The following is a 19,572-nucleotide window of genomic DNA, read 5'->3' on the forward strand; positions in this document are numbered from 1 at the left end:
AACCACCTAGACACTCTACTTGGAATTGAGTCACCACTTTCGAGTGTTGAGTAATTGAGTCACTACTGTTGAGTGTTGATAGATAACTGTTCATGATGTAATATTTTTATCTATTTTGGATTATTTAGATTATGTCTTATGTTTTGATGTAGATTGTAGACTATATATATATATATATATATATAGTCATTATATAGTAAAGTTTCAGAATTTAAGCCAAGAAGTCAGCGTAATGATTATCGAACCTTTGGTTCACCACACAAGTAAGACTTTATGTTTTTTTTTATGAAACTAATGATGTGAATGTGTTAGAAATGTTTAAAAAAGGTTGTACATAAAAAATCAGACAAAAAAAAAACACTGCTTGGGGGTCAAAACCTAACTTTCCACCATACTGGAAAAAAAATCCCCGGTATCCTCGAAATTTTCTAGGTTTCCACGAAATTTCGGTCTTCCCAGAGGTCAAAACCCGATACTGTGAACCTTGGGGAGGGCAAAAGATGTTTCTGAAGTATGAAGCGGCCTCAGCCTTGATGTCCTCAGGGTGTGGAACCATTAGAGTACAGGAGGCAAGGAATGGGATTGGAGTTGGTTCTAGCTTTAAGGGATTTGTGAAAGTATGCCGAGTTGGAGTAGCCAAGCTCAAGCCACCTGATGCGGTACTTTTGCTTAAGGGGATGCTCTCTTCCTAAGCAAGGAGGGAGGAAAGCTCAGAAGAGAGGGATGACTCTTCCAGAGCAAGAGAAGGATTATGGAGGTCCGATTGGAGACAGGATTGGGTGCACGAAAGCCAAGCATCATTGACAGCAACCCTGTCAAGCTTGCAAGCAATGCGATCAAGACCAGACCTCATAGGAGAAGGTTATTAAAGCCCCTGCCTAAGAATAGGGACTCGTATGAGAACCAATTTGGTTTTATGCCAGGTAGATCCATGACAAAGGCTATTTACCTACTAAGGAGACTTATGGAAAATTATAGAAAACCACAAGGATCTCTATATGGTCTTTATTGACTTAGGAAAAGCTTATGACAGAATCCCTAGAGATTTAATCAGACATGTCCTAGTAAAGAAATGGGTATCAAGTACATATGTGGATATAATTAAGGACATGTATGTGGGTGTAGTGACTAGTATAAGATACGTGGGAGTTCAAGGCAAGGAATTCCCAATTATGACTTAGAAGTGCGATAAAAATAGGAAGGATAAAGTAAGGAATGAGCATATTAGAGTTGACTCAGGAGTTGCCCTGATCCTTGACAAGCTCCACAAAAGTCATATGAGGTGGTATGGACATGTTCAACGGAGGCCTAGGGATGAGGAGTAATCTGATTCCAATAAAAGGAACCAAAAGAACTAAGGGGAGGCTTAAAATGACCATAGGAGAAGTTGTGAGGAATGACATGCATAGTCTAGGGATTGTCCCAAGAATGACCTCAGAAAGAACTGACTGGTGGGCAAGAATCCATTTAGCCGACCCCATTTAGCTAAGTTTTTCCTGTTTTGCTGGTGTTGGGCTTCTTTCCTTTTACTTTCATTGTTCTTTCATCTGTCCTCACTTTTGACTTTCTTTTATCTTATTGTCTTTGCCCGGATCCATGTAACTGACCCATTGAGTTGGGATAAGGCTGAGGTCATCATTGTTTTTTTTGTTTGGCTTGACATCGGTGGATTATGATGTGGATGCTCAAAAGTTGAGTGTTTTCGGAAAAAAGGTCAAGGGCTTGTTTTAGTTTCTAAAGATGCAGTTGCATTTCCACAGTTTAATAAGAGTTTTGAAGTTCTGGATTTGAGAGTTGTTGATTAGTCTGGCTGGAATATTTTTGGGTGATTTTGGGTGGGTTAGTTTTATTGATTTATCAAGTAGTTTAGTTTCTCTGTAGTGGCTGCTTCAGGGAAGAAGCTCAATGAATTTGTGTTTCCAATGGTGAAAATTCTCTTGGGCTGCAAGGTTCTTGGAGATAGTAAAAACCCTGACGTAGGATGGGTTCAAGCTTTCATATTATATGCTTGGGATAGTTCATGAATTACTTTACCCTGCATTGGGGGGGGGGGAACTATGGTGATTTTCAGTTGTCCTACGCAAAGGAAGAACTAAACTTGAGAAGAATTGAAGCAGATCCGAGGGAATCGGATCGCTTATGGGCCCACAATTAACAAATAATTCAATCTAGGCAAACCATTGGCAATTTTGTAATTACTGGTACAATTTAGGAGTCTTTTAGAGTGAAATAAGTGACTAGGGTCTTAATAGGAATGAAATCCAAAGAAAAGGCCAGTTCTGAAAATAGGAACAGTTGTGGGGCTAAACTGAAATAAAAATCCAGAATACGGGTTATCTTGAGAATATCAAAGAATGGGGTTTAAATGTAAATAAGAAAATATCATCTTCTACCTTAGTCACGTTAGAGAACAAAACCAGCGGTAAAAGAGGGCTTGCGATGCTGAGAGCTTCCTCCAGGTGCATCGATTCAGCCCCAAATCTTGGTTGAGGCTCGGATACCCTATGGCCTGTCGATTACAACTGGAAAACACTTCGAAAACAACAATCAAAGATGAGCAGCACCTGCTGAAATGAGATCTGGCAGGAGCTTCAGGCAACCTGAGTTGCAGGTTCTTGTTTCTCAGAGCAGGAGTCACTTTCAGGCCTGATATTCAAGGGTTAGAGTCGCCTTGGTGAGGGCTTCCTTCGACCAAAAGCTTGAACCAAACAGATCTCACAAGAAAGAGATCGATCCACACTTGTGTTGCCAACGTTGCCTAGAAACAGAGTATCCCAGAACAGAATATAACGGTAGGAAATAAGAAGGATTAAACAGCGGAAGGGAAAAGATAAGAAAAGAAATAAAAGAAGAGAGAAAATCAGAAAAGAGAGAGATGGAAGTCACGGCAATCCATATTCAGCCAAGCAAAAACATTCAATTTTCAAAACTTCAAGTCTGTCTCTTACCAGTGAATTACATGGCTTATAAAAGAAAACTCAAAGCATCAAAATGGTAACTAATTTAAAATGAAAACTAATCTAAAATTAGAAGCTAACTAATACCAAAAGAAATTGTTTCTAACCAAAAGGAAATCAAATCAAAGCCAAACTTTCCCAAGACCCATCGCCCAACTGCATCAGCTTTCTCGGTCTTGAAAGAACTCGACTCCATTGAGTTAGGTCATGCCCCCAAGATACCCTTGTAAGTTGCTCGTTGATGAGGTGGCACGTATCTCGAAGCAAAAGATGGAAACATAACACTAAGAGGAGGGAGAGTAGGTTGAAGTGTCACTGGAGCAGGAGTCAATAGATGACGTGGCATATATGATAATGCGTGTGGCCTTATTAAATACATACGACCTCCTTGCTTCACCTTAATGGTGTTCCATGCACCATCATAGAGAATGCCTACATGTCGTCGCCAAGGTCGCCCTAGAAGAATGTCGCAGTGCGCCAATGGGGTGACCAAGCAAATTACATGGTACTGTAATAGCCCAAATTGTAAGTGTACTCAAATAACTGCAGTGACCTCCTCTCAAGCTGTGGGTCCAAAACCTCACGTGAATCTTCTTGAAAAGCTACTTCTGTCGAAGGTTGTGTGCTCGAACAAATTCAGCAGATATGAAGTTTGCTTCTGCCCCGATATCAACAATTGTATGAACATCAGTAAGTTCAGAACCGTTCAAAAGAGTACCCTTCTATCTGAAGAGAGGAGCCTTGTCAACTAGTCTGTTTGAAAAGGATGAAAAACTAGCTGAATGAGCTTCTACATCCTCATCACCATAGTCAAACATATCATCTTCCTCGAGGGGATAAGGATATAAAGCAGACTCATCTTCAATCTTCTGTGTCAGTTACTTCTCCACTGCATTCATAGAACGAGTCCTATTGGGACACTTGTTAGAGTAGTGACCCTTCTCGCCACAACTATGGCATCTGATGTTCTTCACCCCATCACTGTCCTCGTTGAACTCTGACCTTTTTTCTTAAACTCTGCGAGCTTCAGACTTTTTTTCCTCCATAAGTGGTGGAGGTCTATAAACTGAAGGAGTCTTGAGCATACTCTTCCAATAAATGGACTTCTCTTTAGCTGTCTTGTCATGAGCTGCTGCCACATCAATGGACCTAAAATCAGTGTCAGCCAACTCAAGTCGGATCTCAGTACTTAGCTCATTGATATACCACATCACCCGTTGCTGGTCTGTTTCCTGAAGTCGACATCTTGAAGATAGTTTGTGGAACTCAAGGGTGTAGGAATCCACATCCTTGTTAGCTTGTTGCAAGTTAAACAGTCTATGGAACATTACCTTCTCATAATTAAGAGGAACAAATTTTTCAGTCAGGATTTGCTTCATGACCTCCCAATTGGTAACGGGTCCAAGTCTTCTGACAAACCTTGCATGCAGTACATCATCCCACCATGAACATGCATACCCAATAAACTTGGTGAGGATGAGTTCACACTTCTTCAAGTCTGGAAGAGACTTATATGCAAAAATCCTCTCCACTTTAGTAAGTCAATCTAGGAATTCTTCAGGTCCCTTTTCACCACTGAACTCTGGAACCTCAACTTTGATGCCATAATCTCTATCAAAAAATTGTCGGGTGACATCCTGGGGGACAACTGGAATAAGTTGCTACCTCTGAGGTGCATCTTCGATCCGTAAAGTGTTGAACTAACGAGTTAGTGTAGAGGATCCTTCTTCAGCTCGCTTGTCAGACCTCTTCATAAAGGCAGACATCTCTTCCATAAATTTTTCAAACTTGGCTTCAGTCCTCTCAAGCCTAGCATCAGTATTTTGTTGATTCTCAGCTAACTCATGATACAATTTGTGCAATTCAACATTGGTGATGTGACCTGTCATGGTTAGAAAATTGTAGGAAATTTGCTCTGATACCACTTGATGCGGATCCGAGGGAATCGGATTGCTTATGGGCCCACAATTAACAAATAATTCAATCTAGGCAAACCAGTTGCAATTTTGTAATTTCTGGTACAATTTAGGAGTCTTTTAGAGTGAAATACGTGACTAGGGTCTTAACAGGAATGAAATCCAAAGAAAATGTCAGTTCTGAAAATAGGAATAGTCGTGGGGCTACACTGAAATAAGAATCCAGAATAAGGGTTATCTTGAGAATATCAAAGAATGGGGTTTAAATGTAAATAAGAAAATATCATCTTCTACCTTAGTCACGTTAGAGAACAAAACCAGAGGTAAAAGAGGGCTTGCAATGCTGAGAACTTCCTCCAAGTGCATCGATTGAGCCCCAAATCTTGGGTGAGGCTCGGATACCCTATGGCCTGTCGATTACAACAGGAAAACACTTCGAAAACAGCAATCAAAGATAAGCAGCACCTGCTAAAATCAGATCTGGCGGTAGCTTCAGGCAACCTGAGTTGCAGGTTCTTGTTTCTCAGAGCAGGAGTCACTTTCAGGCCTGATATTCAAGGGGTTAGAGTCGCCTTGGGGAGGGCTTCCTTCGACCAAAAGCTTGACCCAAACAGATCTCACAAGAAAGAGATCGATCCACACTTGTGGTGTTGCTAACGTTGCCTAGAAACAGAGTATCCCAGAACAGAATATAACAGTAGGAAATAAGAAGGATTAAACAGCAGAAGAAGGGAAAGGGGAAGAAGAAGAGAAAAGAAAAGAAATAAAAGAAGAGAGAAAATCAGAAAAGAGAGAGATGGAAGTCCCGGCAGTCCATATTCAGCCAAGCAAAAACATTCAATTTTCAAAACTTCAAGTCTGTCTCTTACTAGTGAATTACATGGCTTATAAAATAAAACTCAAAGCATCAAAATGGTAACTAATTTAAAATTAGAAGCTAACTAATACCAAAAGAAATTGTTTCTAAAGCCAAAAGGAAATCAAATCAAAGTTAAACTTTCCCTAGACCCATCGCCCAACTGCATCAAGAATTGAAAGTGAAACAATCTGAATCGAACGATCAAGGAGACAAGGTCTCTACGTTGATAATCAGTGGTCCTATGCAAAGAAAGAAGAAGGCCATAAAGAGCGAGAATATATTCTCAAAAGTGGACTACCAAACAGATTTCTTGTTCTTGAAACTAGTTTCAATTGATGCAACCAAACAATTTCAGTTTCTTCACTGAAAACCTATTTCTTGACTTATTCAAAAAAAAAATCAATGAAAATTTGAAATAGCTATTATACCAAAAGAGGGCATGTCCTGGTGGCTATGAGCAGCAAATGGTTTCAGTGGCTCCAAAATGAATGTTGCCACAATGAAACACCAGTGAGAGGTAAGCAAAGAATCTTATCAAGAATTCGTAGGTCTGATGTAAGGTTAACTCACATAGGACCTAATCCCAGGCAGGATCTGAAAATCTGGCTGAATAGCGAGAAATTTGAGAACTCACAAACCACAACTCAGATGAAGCTTATTTTTGGATCGGATGGAGATCCTATATGATGGAACGAACCATCAAAAATTGAACAAATTCTGCCGTCCGGATTGAGAGTTACGCTGGTTGCAAGAAAAAGGAAACTTTTGGTGATTCTTCAAGAACTAGGGCTGAAACGTCAAATGATCCTCAAATTTGGATCAAGTGGTGGTCATAAGGTCCTCAAAAATCCCTGCAGTGATCAGAGATCTGGTTTGAAAGTTATGCACTCGAACATTCTTCCTGGGAAAACCCTATAACTGAAAATCAATAAGTTGTGTGTGTGTGGCGCTTCTGATCAGCAATCTTAGAAGGCTTCAAGTCTTCAAACAATCTTGTAATTAACTCTCAAAACACTCTCTCACAAATTAAAATAAAGAAGAAAATAAAAAGAAACAACGAGAATGCGATGGAGGGTTGAGAAAGGAGAAGAAGGTTAGGTTTTGGCATCTCATCCCTCAAGTTTAGGCATCTCACCTAGGGCCTCTCACCCAACCGTATCCCATAGAAAACAGCATATAGCCATTTCAAATAAACTTCATTCAATCTCTTTCAATTGATTACAGCAGTCCTTATATAGGAGTAGTTTCAGCTTACAAATTAGAGTGTAAATAAAAAAGGAAACTAAACCTAAAACAAAGTTCTTGCCAAACAAGTAACATGAAAATAGAAAATACTAACTAACCCTAAGATCTCCTAACAAATATACGTGGACCGGTTCCTCCAGCCCTTTTTCTATGTGTTGGTGTTCTATATGACCGACATAAGACTCGACTTGCTAGATATTATGGAGGTTCAATGTGCACCATGCCGAATCTCTCTACCATATCCTTCTCTTCCACATTAGCCAATATGAGTTCACCTGGTACTAGCAGCTTTATTGGGAAATTTCCCTGGACAGCTATAGCTTTTTGAAGGACCATATAGGGCATCATTACTGTTCACTCTTCTCTTCCTCATACTTTGATCTACATCAAGGTCAGGTAGTGACATTTAAGAAGTTGAAGTTTAAAGCCCAGTCCAGTGATTTTTATTTTATTTTATTCTTTTGGTTTCCAAATACTGTTACACTAACACCTGATATCAATTCTCTTATGTTCTCAATCGAGTTAGGGAAGCTTCAAATAAAACATGAAGGGTCATCACTGAAGATGGCTAATAGGGATTAGGAGGATTGTGAGTCTCAGACAGAATCGCCATCTTGAAATACCTAGTTTCTACTCAACATTTTCCAAAAACAGTGAGTTTGGTAGACCCCCCCTGATAGAAAATGTCAGATAACTAACTTCCATCCCTCAGAATAATGTTGCTCAAGATGCAAAAAACAATAATTCAAATACAAAATCCAGATGAACATAATGAGGTGGTCATCATCCATGTTCACAGCACTGAAAAACTTCACTAAATTGTACCAAATGACACAACCAAGAAATCAATCATTAGCCCACCAAATAATGTTAGTTTTAGAAGTCCAACAGTTTCTCAATTTTCCTTTTTCTTTTGGCAAAATTTGGGTCAAAAAAAAAATTTTCCAGAAACTCACTAGCTTCATCTGTCCTTTATGCTAGCCACGAACAGACTGGATATTAACGAGGGTCATAATGGCGTTGCATAGTTGTCAAGGCATCGCCTAGGCGTCCCCTAGGCATCCAGGCGGTTTGCCTAGGGCCTAGGCAATAGTCGCCTTGTTGCACTGCATGTCGTCTTGTTTTTTTACTCTTATTTATGCCAAATATAACAAATATCAAAACCATTTACTTAAGATATTATTCATAAATAAGAAAATACCCCATATTTGAATCCAATAAAAATAGTTTAAAAATCAAATTTCAAAGGATAAAAAGTCAACCCCCCAGTCCAAGAACAAAAATTGGATTTTGGTTATAGGGCGATTTTCAACTTTTAAATGCTGGGGTTTTTCTCAATTATGAAAATTTTATAAATTCTATCATGTTAAAACATTGCTAAAAACCAAAAGTCCGGTAAAATAATCTTTTGTTTTGATATCCATAAAATTATTTTAATTCAGACGATTTTAACAGCATTCGCGCACTTAAAATTAAGTTTGACCGGAGGATAACTTTGTCATTACAACTCTGATTTAAGTAATCTTAGACTTGTTAGAAAGTTCGTTTTATGTTATAACTAATACAAAAAGTCTCATGTAAAAATAAAATCATTTGACCAATCAAACTTACTATAGAACAAGAGCATTTATCTAAATGTTGATTTTTTATAACTTAATGTTAATTTTTTACGATTTAATATGGCTAATTGTTGATTTTTAATGACTTGATGTTGCTTAATCTTTATTTTTTATGATACAAGGTATATAGCTTACTAAATAATGTTAGAAAATAGAGAAAATAAAAAATAACACTTGGTCACCTTGTTCGCCTTAAAGTGGGCGCCTTCTCCCCTAAGCGCATAGACAACCCTCCACCGCCTTGGTTCACCTTGGCGCCATGACAACTATGATGACGTAAATGTCTAAGGCAAGCCAAGAATCCTTTCTAAAAGGATTTGAAATTTGTGTTTAGTGCAGCTCAATAGCGCAGGAGCACATTTGTTAAATCACCTAACATACAAAAGGAAGAAAATCCATTCAAGCATTGATTTGAGTAAAAAAAGGGTTCTGAGGAAGAAGTGCATATGTCAAGGGTGAAGGGGTTTGTACTTGTATGTCTCATCTGAAACCCTAGTCCCCACTTGAAGCACTCATGAATTTGATATGATTTGGATTAGCATTAGTCTTCATCTTCTAAGGTGAAAGAAATCATGAATGATAGCTAGATAGTTGGATGTGAGGTCAACAACAAATTTGAGCTTCCCTTCCTCGTCGCCGATAATAGAAGAATCTAATCATTCTACAAGAGCTCCATCATGGGGAAAATAGCAATTTAAGAAAACTACCCTTAAAATCCAAAATCCCAAAGAACTGCAAGATCCAATGGGTCTCCAATTCCATCCACATTCAAGGCAGACCCTTAGAGGTACTGCCCAAATGTGGTTTCAACTTGCTGCTGCTCTGTAATTTTGTATATTTGACAAGGAAGGCAACAAGTAGACAGAAAGGACAAGTTGTTTTTATTTGAGCAAGGAGGAAATGTTGAAGCCTAATAATGGTGCAGGTCAAGATAGTTTGTAAATTGCCATAACTGCTCGCTTACTCTGCATTTTGGTCGGATTTCCATGGTTTTGCCAATTACGTGTTTTGCCCCACATTAAATAGAGGGGTTCAATGGGGATGAAGTAGGGGATGTGACCTGGAAACTCACAAACATTTGACCCCAAAAAAGACTCCTTTTTTTTTGGTTTGTATACCCAGCAAGACTACTAAAACAAATAAAAATAAATTAATAAAACCAAGTCAAGCCTTACATGTTTCAGCCAGCACTCCTGATGCTTGTGTTCATAAATATCTGGCGAATAGCACCCTGTCTCAGAAGGGCAATAAACCCATATATTGCATTTCAATTCACCCAGCTTCGCATGTTTAGCCTGATCCAAGCAGGCCTGACAACAGTCAGCAGCACTTTCCTTAGGGTGGGTAAGACCCCATCTGACAGCAGTCCCATCATAATCCGTATGAATCTCGGCATTGCATTCCGGTGGAATTGGCCGGCCAGGTATAATTTGATCCTCTGAAGAAAAGAGGTAGAGCATGCTGGAGGCAATCAGATATTGTAAATCTCCTAGGCTTCTTGATTGTAACACAGGCCAAAAGACACAGTCATACTTCCCACAAGTGGAATGAAGGATGATGGAATATTAGGTGGTGAAAATTAGAGAGAAATTAAACAAAGTTGTAGAGACAGAAATTAAATAAAGTTTAACCAGCATAAAGAAATGAAATTTTACCAAGTTCAAGCTCCCTCTCAGATTTATCATAATGTTCCTTCTGGACGATTTCAGCTGGCATCCAAAGGCCAATTTCTTCAAGTAGCACAATCCAATCAGACTCCAAGGCTATTAAAAGCTTCTCTGCAGAGAAAAGAGATCTCAGTATGCCCAGCAACAGGTAGAAATCAATGAAATATTCTGAAAAATGAAGCTCAGAAGAAAATAGGAGAATCAATTATTTTCTTTTACATGATAATAAACAGAAATGGAAAAGAAACGTGTTGATTCAAAGGAAAAATATTATACTTGCTTCTTCGGCTGGAATGGTTGAATTCAAGGTTGTCTGTCCAAGTGTTAATTGTTTGACCTCTCGTAGTTTTTCCTGGCGCCAGCTCTCCACTGCTTCTGCTTTTCAGAAACAGTTACCAAAAGTACTTGAAAGAATGTGAAACAAAAACAAATATGCCAAAGCAAAAACAGCAGAAAACCTGCAACTATGACATGGGTATCCTACAGCTGGTTGAAAGTTTCAAATTAACGGAGATCCTTTCTTTCTTTTCTGATGAATGGAGATTCTTCTTTTGGGAACTAAGGCAATTCACATTTGCACCTAATCCCTAGTTGATCAAAACATCACTTCGCATGTTCCCAATAGTCAATAACAAGGGTTATTTTTCACACACAAAACAAATATATATATATATATATATATATCATCCTCATTATAGTCCTAAAATCAATAGCATTTCGTCAGAATACATACTGTCTTTTCACCTGTTTGCTTTTGTTTGCATTCCTTCAGCGAAGGATGATCTTATTTTCTTGGCGCTCTCATGCATTCCCAACTCCGAAGGAAGCTCACGAGAAGGAAAGAGAAGATTTTTTTTTTTTTTTTTTTTTAACCGGTTCTACCGACTCCTCTCGATAATGACTTCTAACAGAGGTCATACTAGATCCAAGGCCCAGCATCTGCATGTCTTTTCTGACGACCACATCAATGGTCATTTTAGGCCTACCCCTACCTCTTTTAGTTCCTTCCATGTGGATGTGGTCACTCCTCCTTACCAGGGCATCCCTAGGTCTCCATTGAACATGGGTATGAGTATTCTATCCAATATGATGGCAACATGGTTGTGCTACTGGGTTTTAAGGTATTTATCACTTTCTAGCGGTGTTATATATTGCCTGATCAAATGAAACGTCTAGTCTATACAAACTTACAGTATATTGGTTGGAGAAACCACAAGAACTTGGGAGTTAAGAGGGTAACGTGTTATGGTTGGAAATAACAAATCCATACTCTATAAATATCCAGAGAGTCCAGTTTCAATAAGTATATTCTTATTTTAACAATTTGCATGAACCCTGTCCAAAGTTTATCATAGCCAGTAGGAAGAATTAATGTGATGCAGGTTGAGCCTGGGATAATGCCACAAATTACTTGGGTTGAAGTGATGACTATGAGAACTGCTAATGAACTAACAGAATGGAACAGGGTTCTTATAGCTCACACCCCAATTGCAGATAGGTCTTACCTGGATTCTGTGGAGCCAGTATTAAAATTTTTTGTCTGTCTGCTAATGAATTAACAGAGTGCTCCAGCTTGAGGGGGAGTGTTAGAAGTCATTATCTCGAGTCTCATTTTTTTTTTTTTGGATAAATGACTACCAGAAAGGAGTCTGACTTGCTGTTTAGCGAAGTCATGACTCCTCGTAGGGGTGTTTCGGTCTAGTCCTTGTGGACTTAGGTAAGACTTAGGTACGTCAGTTTTGTTTCCTATTTTGGTGTTCAATTTTTAGTAGAACTTCTGCAATACTTAGTTTATATAATGAATGAAGTAGTGCAATCTCAATCTCATTGATTGGGAGTCCCAAGTTCCACCATCATCTCTCTCTCTCTCTCTCTCTCTCTCTCTCTACATGGTATCAGAGTTTGATCCCTAAGCAAGCACATCGATCTCTGGTATCACTGTATCACTAGTAACAGCCCCTTCTTCTTCTACTTGGCTGTTATTGGTTCTTCTTAAGGGTTCCACGACTTCTTAGAGGGGGTGGTTTCATCCCCTAGTTTGTTGATTTGTGAATGGAAGTTATTGATTTTGATCAATCATATGTCTTGAAGAATCAACTCAGGGTACTATTGTGAGCATAGTTTTTAAGGCAGTAAGGAGACGAAGGCGTTTGAGGGTCTTTCGGAGCGCCTTATCGATAAGGCGGGCATAAAGCGTCGCCTTATCGACTAAAGCATTCCTGTGTAATTTTTTTATAAAACCAATCTATTTGGCTGAAATCCTAGTTGAATCTTATTACTTATATGTTAAATAAATATTAAATGTTCATATTAACATATTAATATGAATACATATTAATCAATAAACGTTCATAAATGTTCCTATTACCAATGTAAGATATTCATCAAGAAAACAAATCAATAAAGTGAATAAACTAAGTTCATCTTTCATCAATCATCAATCATCAATCTTATTAACATATAATATAAATACATAATTATGAAACAAAATTATAAATATAAAGAAAATAAGACATAAAAAATACAAGTATTTATTATACTTACCCCTATGATGCCAAAATGAGTGCCCAAGCCCTAAGGTCATCCACTATATTTCTACTCCTGTCAAAGAAGAATAAAGCTCACCGTTGCCGGAGCAAGCTCACTGCTGCCAGAGCAACATGGTTGTCTGGATCAGTGGTTCTTCCTTGTTAGTCGATTCCTTCTCAAAGTCCTTTCTTAAAACCCTTGACAAAATCCAAACCCTGTTTGTGAATCGTGTTATTGTTTTGATTGTTTTGGTTATTTTTGGTGGAGTAAAACTGATCCCATACATCTCAAGTGTTAACAAAACCATACACTTACCAATAAAATATCTATATTCGGAATCTTCATCAAGTAATTTTAAAATGTGTTTAAGAAAAAAAAAAAAAAACCCCCATAAGGCACCACTTCACATAAGGCGGAGCACTGCCTTACCATCTCTAGACCGCATCAGCGCCAAAGCACTGGTAAGGCGACGCCTTAGCAGTGCCTTAAAAACTATGATTGTGAGTAATTATTGGTTAGGTTTTATGATTTGAGGACTGAATTGCTCAGAGGAATCAATTATAGCTGTCAAGGTTTTGGCTCTCTGCCAAAATCGATTTTGGCTCTCTGCCAAAATCGATTTTGGCCATATCTCTAAAGTGTAGTCTCAATTTGGAAAATCCTTTTAGGGGTTTATTAAGCATCATAACAGGGATATTCAATCCAAATTTGAGCATCACTAAAGCACTACACACCCAACCACAGGAATTCTCCTTTGTCACCCAGATTAGGGTTTTGTGATCTAAGTCGATCCTCTCTGGTTGCTGATTTGTTGGAGGTTTGTCTGGATATTTAGTTTGTTCCCTTATTAGTATTGGTCAGTTATATACGATCAATCAATTGTGCGATCTAAAACCTTAATAAGAGATTAGAACGATTTTTTTATCTCTTTGTGGATCAAATTTTTTTCTACTTGTGTGATTCTCTATTGATCTCTTTGCATCCATAGCTGAAATTGAGGCAAAAAATGTTGTCACTGAGGTGGTATCCTCATCCTCTCATAGGAGTAAAAAGACAATATAATTATTACTTCAATAAATAGAAATTTAAAATGAACTATAATAAAATCTGCAATCGCATAGTTATATCAATAGCAGGTCGACCCTAAGGAAAGGATAAAATAAGTAATCAAAATTAGGAAAGGATAAGTGGGTGAGCCTGTGGCACAACTGTTAAGTTGCACTATTGCAACATGGTCACAGGTTCAAAACTTGGAAACAGCCTCTTCTGCAAAGCAAAGGATAAGGCTGCATACACTTGCCCCTCCCAGACCCTGCAGTAGCCGGAGCCTCGTGCACTGGGTTGCTCCTTGTTTAGGATGCAACCTAAATCATAATGAGACAGTCCTTCGGTTCATTCACAAGGGTAAAGGATAGGGAAAAAAAAATCGATCGTAGAATTCCAAACCGCACGGAAAAAACGGAGCAAAGGGTATGGATATCATATAGATATAGGAGCTGCCAATTTTCAACAGTGGAAGAAAATTATGCAGCTGGTTCTGACTGGTCGTGACAAACAAAAACATCTAAAAAAGGTTAAACCTGCTAATGACACTACATGGGATATGGTTGATGCACATATTTTGGGACAGTTGTTGAATTCGATGTATAACTCTATAATTGACATTGTTACTCATAGTAACACTATGAAGGAGTTGTGGCTTGTGGGATGATCCGAATGTTCTGTACTCTGAACAAAACAACCTCTCTCGCATTTATGAGCTACCTCAGGAGTTTTATTAGGTTGATTGGAAGGGTTGACCTCTAACCCAGTACTATGCTGATTTCAAGAGGATGTATGAAGAGTTGAACTCTCTACTTCCTATTAGTGGTAATGTGCAGAAGATGCAGAACTAGCAATAGCAGCTCACAGTTAAGGGTTTTTTGGGTGGTCTTGGATCAGAGTATGATGTTGTTCAGTCTCAGATTCTTAGAGGTGATAAAGTGGCATCTCTTATAAATACCTTTTCTCGAGTCTTACAAGTAGCTCGAGAGAATTTTCATAATCTTGCACTAGCAGAAAGTTCCACTCTTCTTTCTCAGAATAATGACCAAGGTGGAGTACGTAATACTGGCACTGGAGGTGGTAAAAGCAACCTTCTGGTAACTCCAACACTTTACATAGTTTAGAGGCAGCACGGACATGCCACCATTGTGGCAAAACAGAACATATCCAACTCTTTTGCTGGAAACTTCATGGCAAACCTCCTTAGAAGTAGTTTTGCCAATTCACTAGCAATTACTGAGTCTTCTCAGCCTTCTCAGCTTGGACTATCTGAACGTAAAATGGTCAAGATGACAGATGAATAATTTGCACAGTATACTTAGTTTCAAAATCAACCTCCTCAGCCTTCCACTGCTTTGTCCAAACAAGTAATGCTACTACATGTTTTCCTCATCTTTCTCGTCCATGGATAATCATATGTCTAGTGTGATAAGTCTATTTTCCTCTTTTCAAGAGTCTTCTGCTACTGTCACGTTGGCTAACAGGTCTGTTGTGAAAGTTAAAGGCACTACGAATATTCGTCTTAACTCTTCTTTGTCATTATCATTTGTTCTTCAATTACCAAATTTTCCTTTTAATCTTTTTATATGTAAGTTAACTCAAGATTACATTTGTTCCATAATATTTTCTCATAATTCATGTGTTTTTCAGGACCTTAAGACGAAAAAGACGATTGGTAGAGGCCGTCGAGTTGAAGACAGCTCTTCCCTTGTATGTTCAAGTATTCTAAGCCCCCATCAGATTCATTTTCATTTAGGTCATCCGTCTCTGCAAAGTTTACAGAAGCTTGTTTCTCATTTTCCTTCTATTTCTATTTTAGATTGTGATTCTAGTAAGTTTGGAAAGCTTCACCATATCCGCTATTCCCCTAGAGTCAATAAACGGTTATGCACCCCATAGTTGTCACGGCGTCAAGGCGAACCAAGGCGTTGGAGGGTTGCCTAAGCGCTTGGCAATAATTTGCCCGCCTTAAAGCGAACCAGGAGACCAAGTGTTATTTTTTATTTTCCCTTTTTTTTAAACATATTTAGTATGCTTCATATACCCTGTGTCATAAAAATTCAATACCATAGTTTTTAAGGCGCTGCTAAGGCGTCGCCTTACCAGCACCTTGGTGCTAATGCGGTCTAGAGATGGTAAGGCAGTGCTTTGCCTTATGTGAAGTGGCGCCTTATGAGTTTTTTTTAAATACACATTTTAAAATTACTTGATGAAGATTCCAAATATAGATTTTTTATTGGTAGGTGTATGGTTTTGTTAACAATTAAGATGTATGGGATCAGCTTTACTCCACAAAAAATAACCAAAACAAACAAAACAAAAACACGATTCACAAACAGGGTTTGGATTTTATCAAGGGTTTTAAGAAAGGGCTTTGAGAAGGAATCAAGGAACAAGGAAGAACCACTAATCCGGCAGCCGTGAGCTTGCTCCGGCAATGGTGAGCTTCATTCTTCTTTGACAGGAGTAGAAATATGGTCGATGACCTTATGGCTTAGGCACTCATTTTGGCATCATAGAGGTAAGTATAATAAATACTTGTATTTTTTATGTCTTCTTTCCTTGATATTTATAATTTTGTTTCATAATTATGTATTTATATTATATGTTAATATGTTATGACGATTGATGATTGATGATTGATGATTGATGATTGATGATTGATGATTGAATATTGATGATTGATGATTGATGATTAATGATTGATGAAGATGAACTTAGTTTATTCACTTTATTGATTTGTTTTCTTGATAAATATCTTACATTGGTATGAATATGAACTTTTAATATTTATTTAACATATGAGTAATAGGATTCAACTAGGATTTGAGCCAAATAGATTGGTTTTATAAAAAAAATTACACATGAACGCTTTAGTCGATAAGGCAACGCTTTATGCCCGCCTTATCGCTAAGGCGCTCCAAAAGACCCTCAAACGCCTCCGTCGCCTTACCGCCTTAAAAACTATGTTCAATACTAAGCCACATCAAATCATCATAAATCAATATTGAGTCACATTGTCATAAAAAATCAGGGAGTAAAGTTTACTGAATGGAGTTTATAGAAACCCTGAACCCGGTGTGGCCTCCCACTGTGGGCTTCACCATTGTTAAAAGCTCCCTCTCTATGCAATTGAAACAAAAGGGGCTTCTTGACAATTACCTCCTTGACAACGGAGTCTTTCTATTTACAATGGAATAGGATATGCTCAAAGCTACTGAGGGTGGCCCTTGGCATGCTTGGCAGCAAACCCATATTCCTTCGGCTCTGGAATCATTTTATGCAACTCCACAATATCGATCACTGCTCTATTCCCCTATTGATCACACTCCAACATCCCTCTCCACTTCTGGTGTGAAAAAGGATTAAGCATTATTGGCTCCATAATGGGCACACCACTCTTCACAGACATCAGAACCAAGAGAATGCAAAGACTTTCATATGCTTGTATCTATGTCGAAGTCTCCGCTGATGTGTCGCCTCACTCCTCTGTCATAGTTATGGACGATGAAGGGGTGGCCTTCCATTAACAAATAATTTATGATTGGGTTCCGCCCCACAGTAACAACTGCAAGATTTTTGGACATCCTTCTTCGAGTTGCAACAAGCTTGCCCCTCTTGCTCCTGATGATATGATGACCCTCCCTTCCACGGTTGTTCCCTCCTCTCCCACCTCTCATAATACCTCCAACCTCCGCACATCAACCACCCTCATCCATACCACTCATGCACACACCTCCGCCTCCACTTAACAATCCACCACCACCTGCAAACCTTTAATAACCACCTCCCTCACCACCACCACCGCCTCCCCCACCATCCACATTACCCCTCTTCCCACCATCGCTTCTATCCCACATCGCAATCCCAGCTGTGGTCGAAGGAGCATACTCCAGCAAACTCAATAAAGACCGTTGCTCCCTCTGCTAGCCCATGTGTTGGTCGCACCAGCTCGACTGCTGGGTGCTCTAGATGTCCATTGGTCAATCCACTGCTCGCCCTTCCAGGCCCTATAGCTCTGACGATGCTGCCCCCTACCATTCGTTGTCGCCTATAGCCACTGCTTCCACCTCCATTTACCTTAGCCATACCCCCTTTCCATCCTCTTCCCCTCCTTTAGGTGATGTCGTTGATCCCTTGCCTCTTACAACAAATGTTGACACTGCCTTCCACCCCTCTTATCCATCGTGTCACCCTAACCTCCTCCCCCTTCTCCTTTTGCTATTTTATTCATCTCCCCTACCACTTCCTCTTTTCCTCAGCCCATCTCCCTCCTTCCTCTGCCTCTCCATCCCACTACTCGAACTAGCCCACTGCTCCCATTTCTTTTAGGCCCAACTCTTCAATCCATATGTCGTCTAGGCTCACCGCCCCCTTTCCTTCTTCTCGGCCCTTCACGTCGTTAGATTCCAACCCTTCCCCGTTGGCCCATCTTGGCCTAACTACTAACCACCATCCATCTAGCTCCTCTGGTCCAATTCTCAACCCGACCCATTCCTTGCAGGGTCCTCTTCTCTACCCGATGGCTCCTTGGTGGCCTACCACACAGCCACCCTTCCATTTACCTCACCTCCTCGGCCCCTGGAGCATTCCTCTCACCCGACTACAATCCTCTGTTACTTCTCTGTCCTCTTTACAACAAGGCTACCTTCCCTGCTCTGCTCTCCCAACAGAGGAAAGTTTCGGCCATGTCTTCACCGGAAACCATAGTTGTCACAACGTCAAATCGATCCAAGGCGGTCGAGGGGTGGCTAATCGATTTAACGATGAATCGCCCATTATGGCGTTGCCATGGCGGTCAAATCGCCCATGTGTCATTTTTTATTTTTTCAATTTTCTAAAGTTATTTAGTATGCTACTTTTTTATTTCCCCTATTCTCTAAAGTTATTTAGCACGCTACAAGCCTACAATATATACCTTATAACATATAAACCAACATTAAGCAACATCAAATCATCAAAAATCAACATAGCCCTATCAAAATCATCCTGCATTTTACAAAAAATCGACCGCTTAGTGAATCAGCTGTGACCTGACGTCCATGGCAGTGCCATGGCAACGCCTATCAGCCAATGGCGATTGCCATTTGTGAGTCACGTAAATCGTAGCACTGCCATAAACTTCCTTTTCCGCCAGGACGCCAAATCGTCGGCTTGGCGATGCCATGACAACTATGCCAGAAACCATCCCTCGCTCTTCATCTACCTCACCTCCCTTTAACGAGGCTCCTCCGCTTGCCTTTCTCTTTCAGCAAGGGCAGGCCTATGCCACGTCTACCCTGGTAACTCCATCATGCTGCACTGCCTTCGTCTTGCCTCCCCTCAACGAGGCTCACACCCTGCCCTGCTCTCTAAGCAGGGGCAGTGCCAAGCCACGTCTCCCCAAAATGGTGCTTCTGTGTCTTACTCTCCTTGGTCTCTGCTAGAAAGACCAGATGGTCACCTGCTTCCCCCACTATTGGCCCCAATCGCCTGATCCAATGCAAAGTCATCACCCAGGTCTACTCGATCTGCATCGACTCCTTTATCTCGCCCCCTTGGGCACGCCCCTACACTGCTTATCAAGCAAGTCAAGACCATGCCATGCCTGCTCCAACTCTCATTGCTGGAACCCCTGCCATCGCTTGCTACTGCCTATTACTACCAACTCCACCATCTCTCTCGGCTTCCTTCCCCCTCCAGCAGGTATTGACACCCTATCCCTTTTGTCCCCTACCCCTCCTCTTCCCTCCCCCT

At 39.8% G+C, this 19,572-nt stretch overlaps 1 protein-coding gene across 2 annotated transcripts in view; it reads right to left on the reverse strand.

Annotated features, from left to right (window-relative positions):
• LOC122063671 overlaps window positions 1-19,572 on the reverse strand; it is a 41,408-nt gene that overhangs the window by 9,093 nt on the left and 12,743 nt on the right. For both annotated transcript variants that reach the window (XM_042627366.1, XM_042627364.1), the window contains exons 4-6: window positions 10,540-10,638; window positions 10,252-10,374; window positions 9,772-10,034 (exon numbers count right to left, since the gene is read on the reverse strand). In XM_042627366.1, the coding sequence (XP_042483300.1) occupies window positions 9,772-10,034; window positions 10,252-10,374; window positions 10,540-10,638 (485 nt within the window). The remainder of the gene's footprint in view (window positions 1-9,771; window positions 10,035-10,251; window positions 10,375-10,539; window positions 10,639-19,572) is intronic.

The sequence above is a fragment of the Macadamia integrifolia genome, unplaced genomic scaffold (assembly GCF_013358625.1).
Source record: "Macadamia integrifolia cultivar HAES 741 unplaced genomic scaffold, SCU_Mint_v3 scaffold1420, whole genome shotgun sequence".
In the NCBI taxonomy this organism is placed as follows: Eukaryota; Viridiplantae; Streptophyta; class Magnoliopsida; order Proteales; family Proteaceae; genus Macadamia; species Macadamia integrifolia.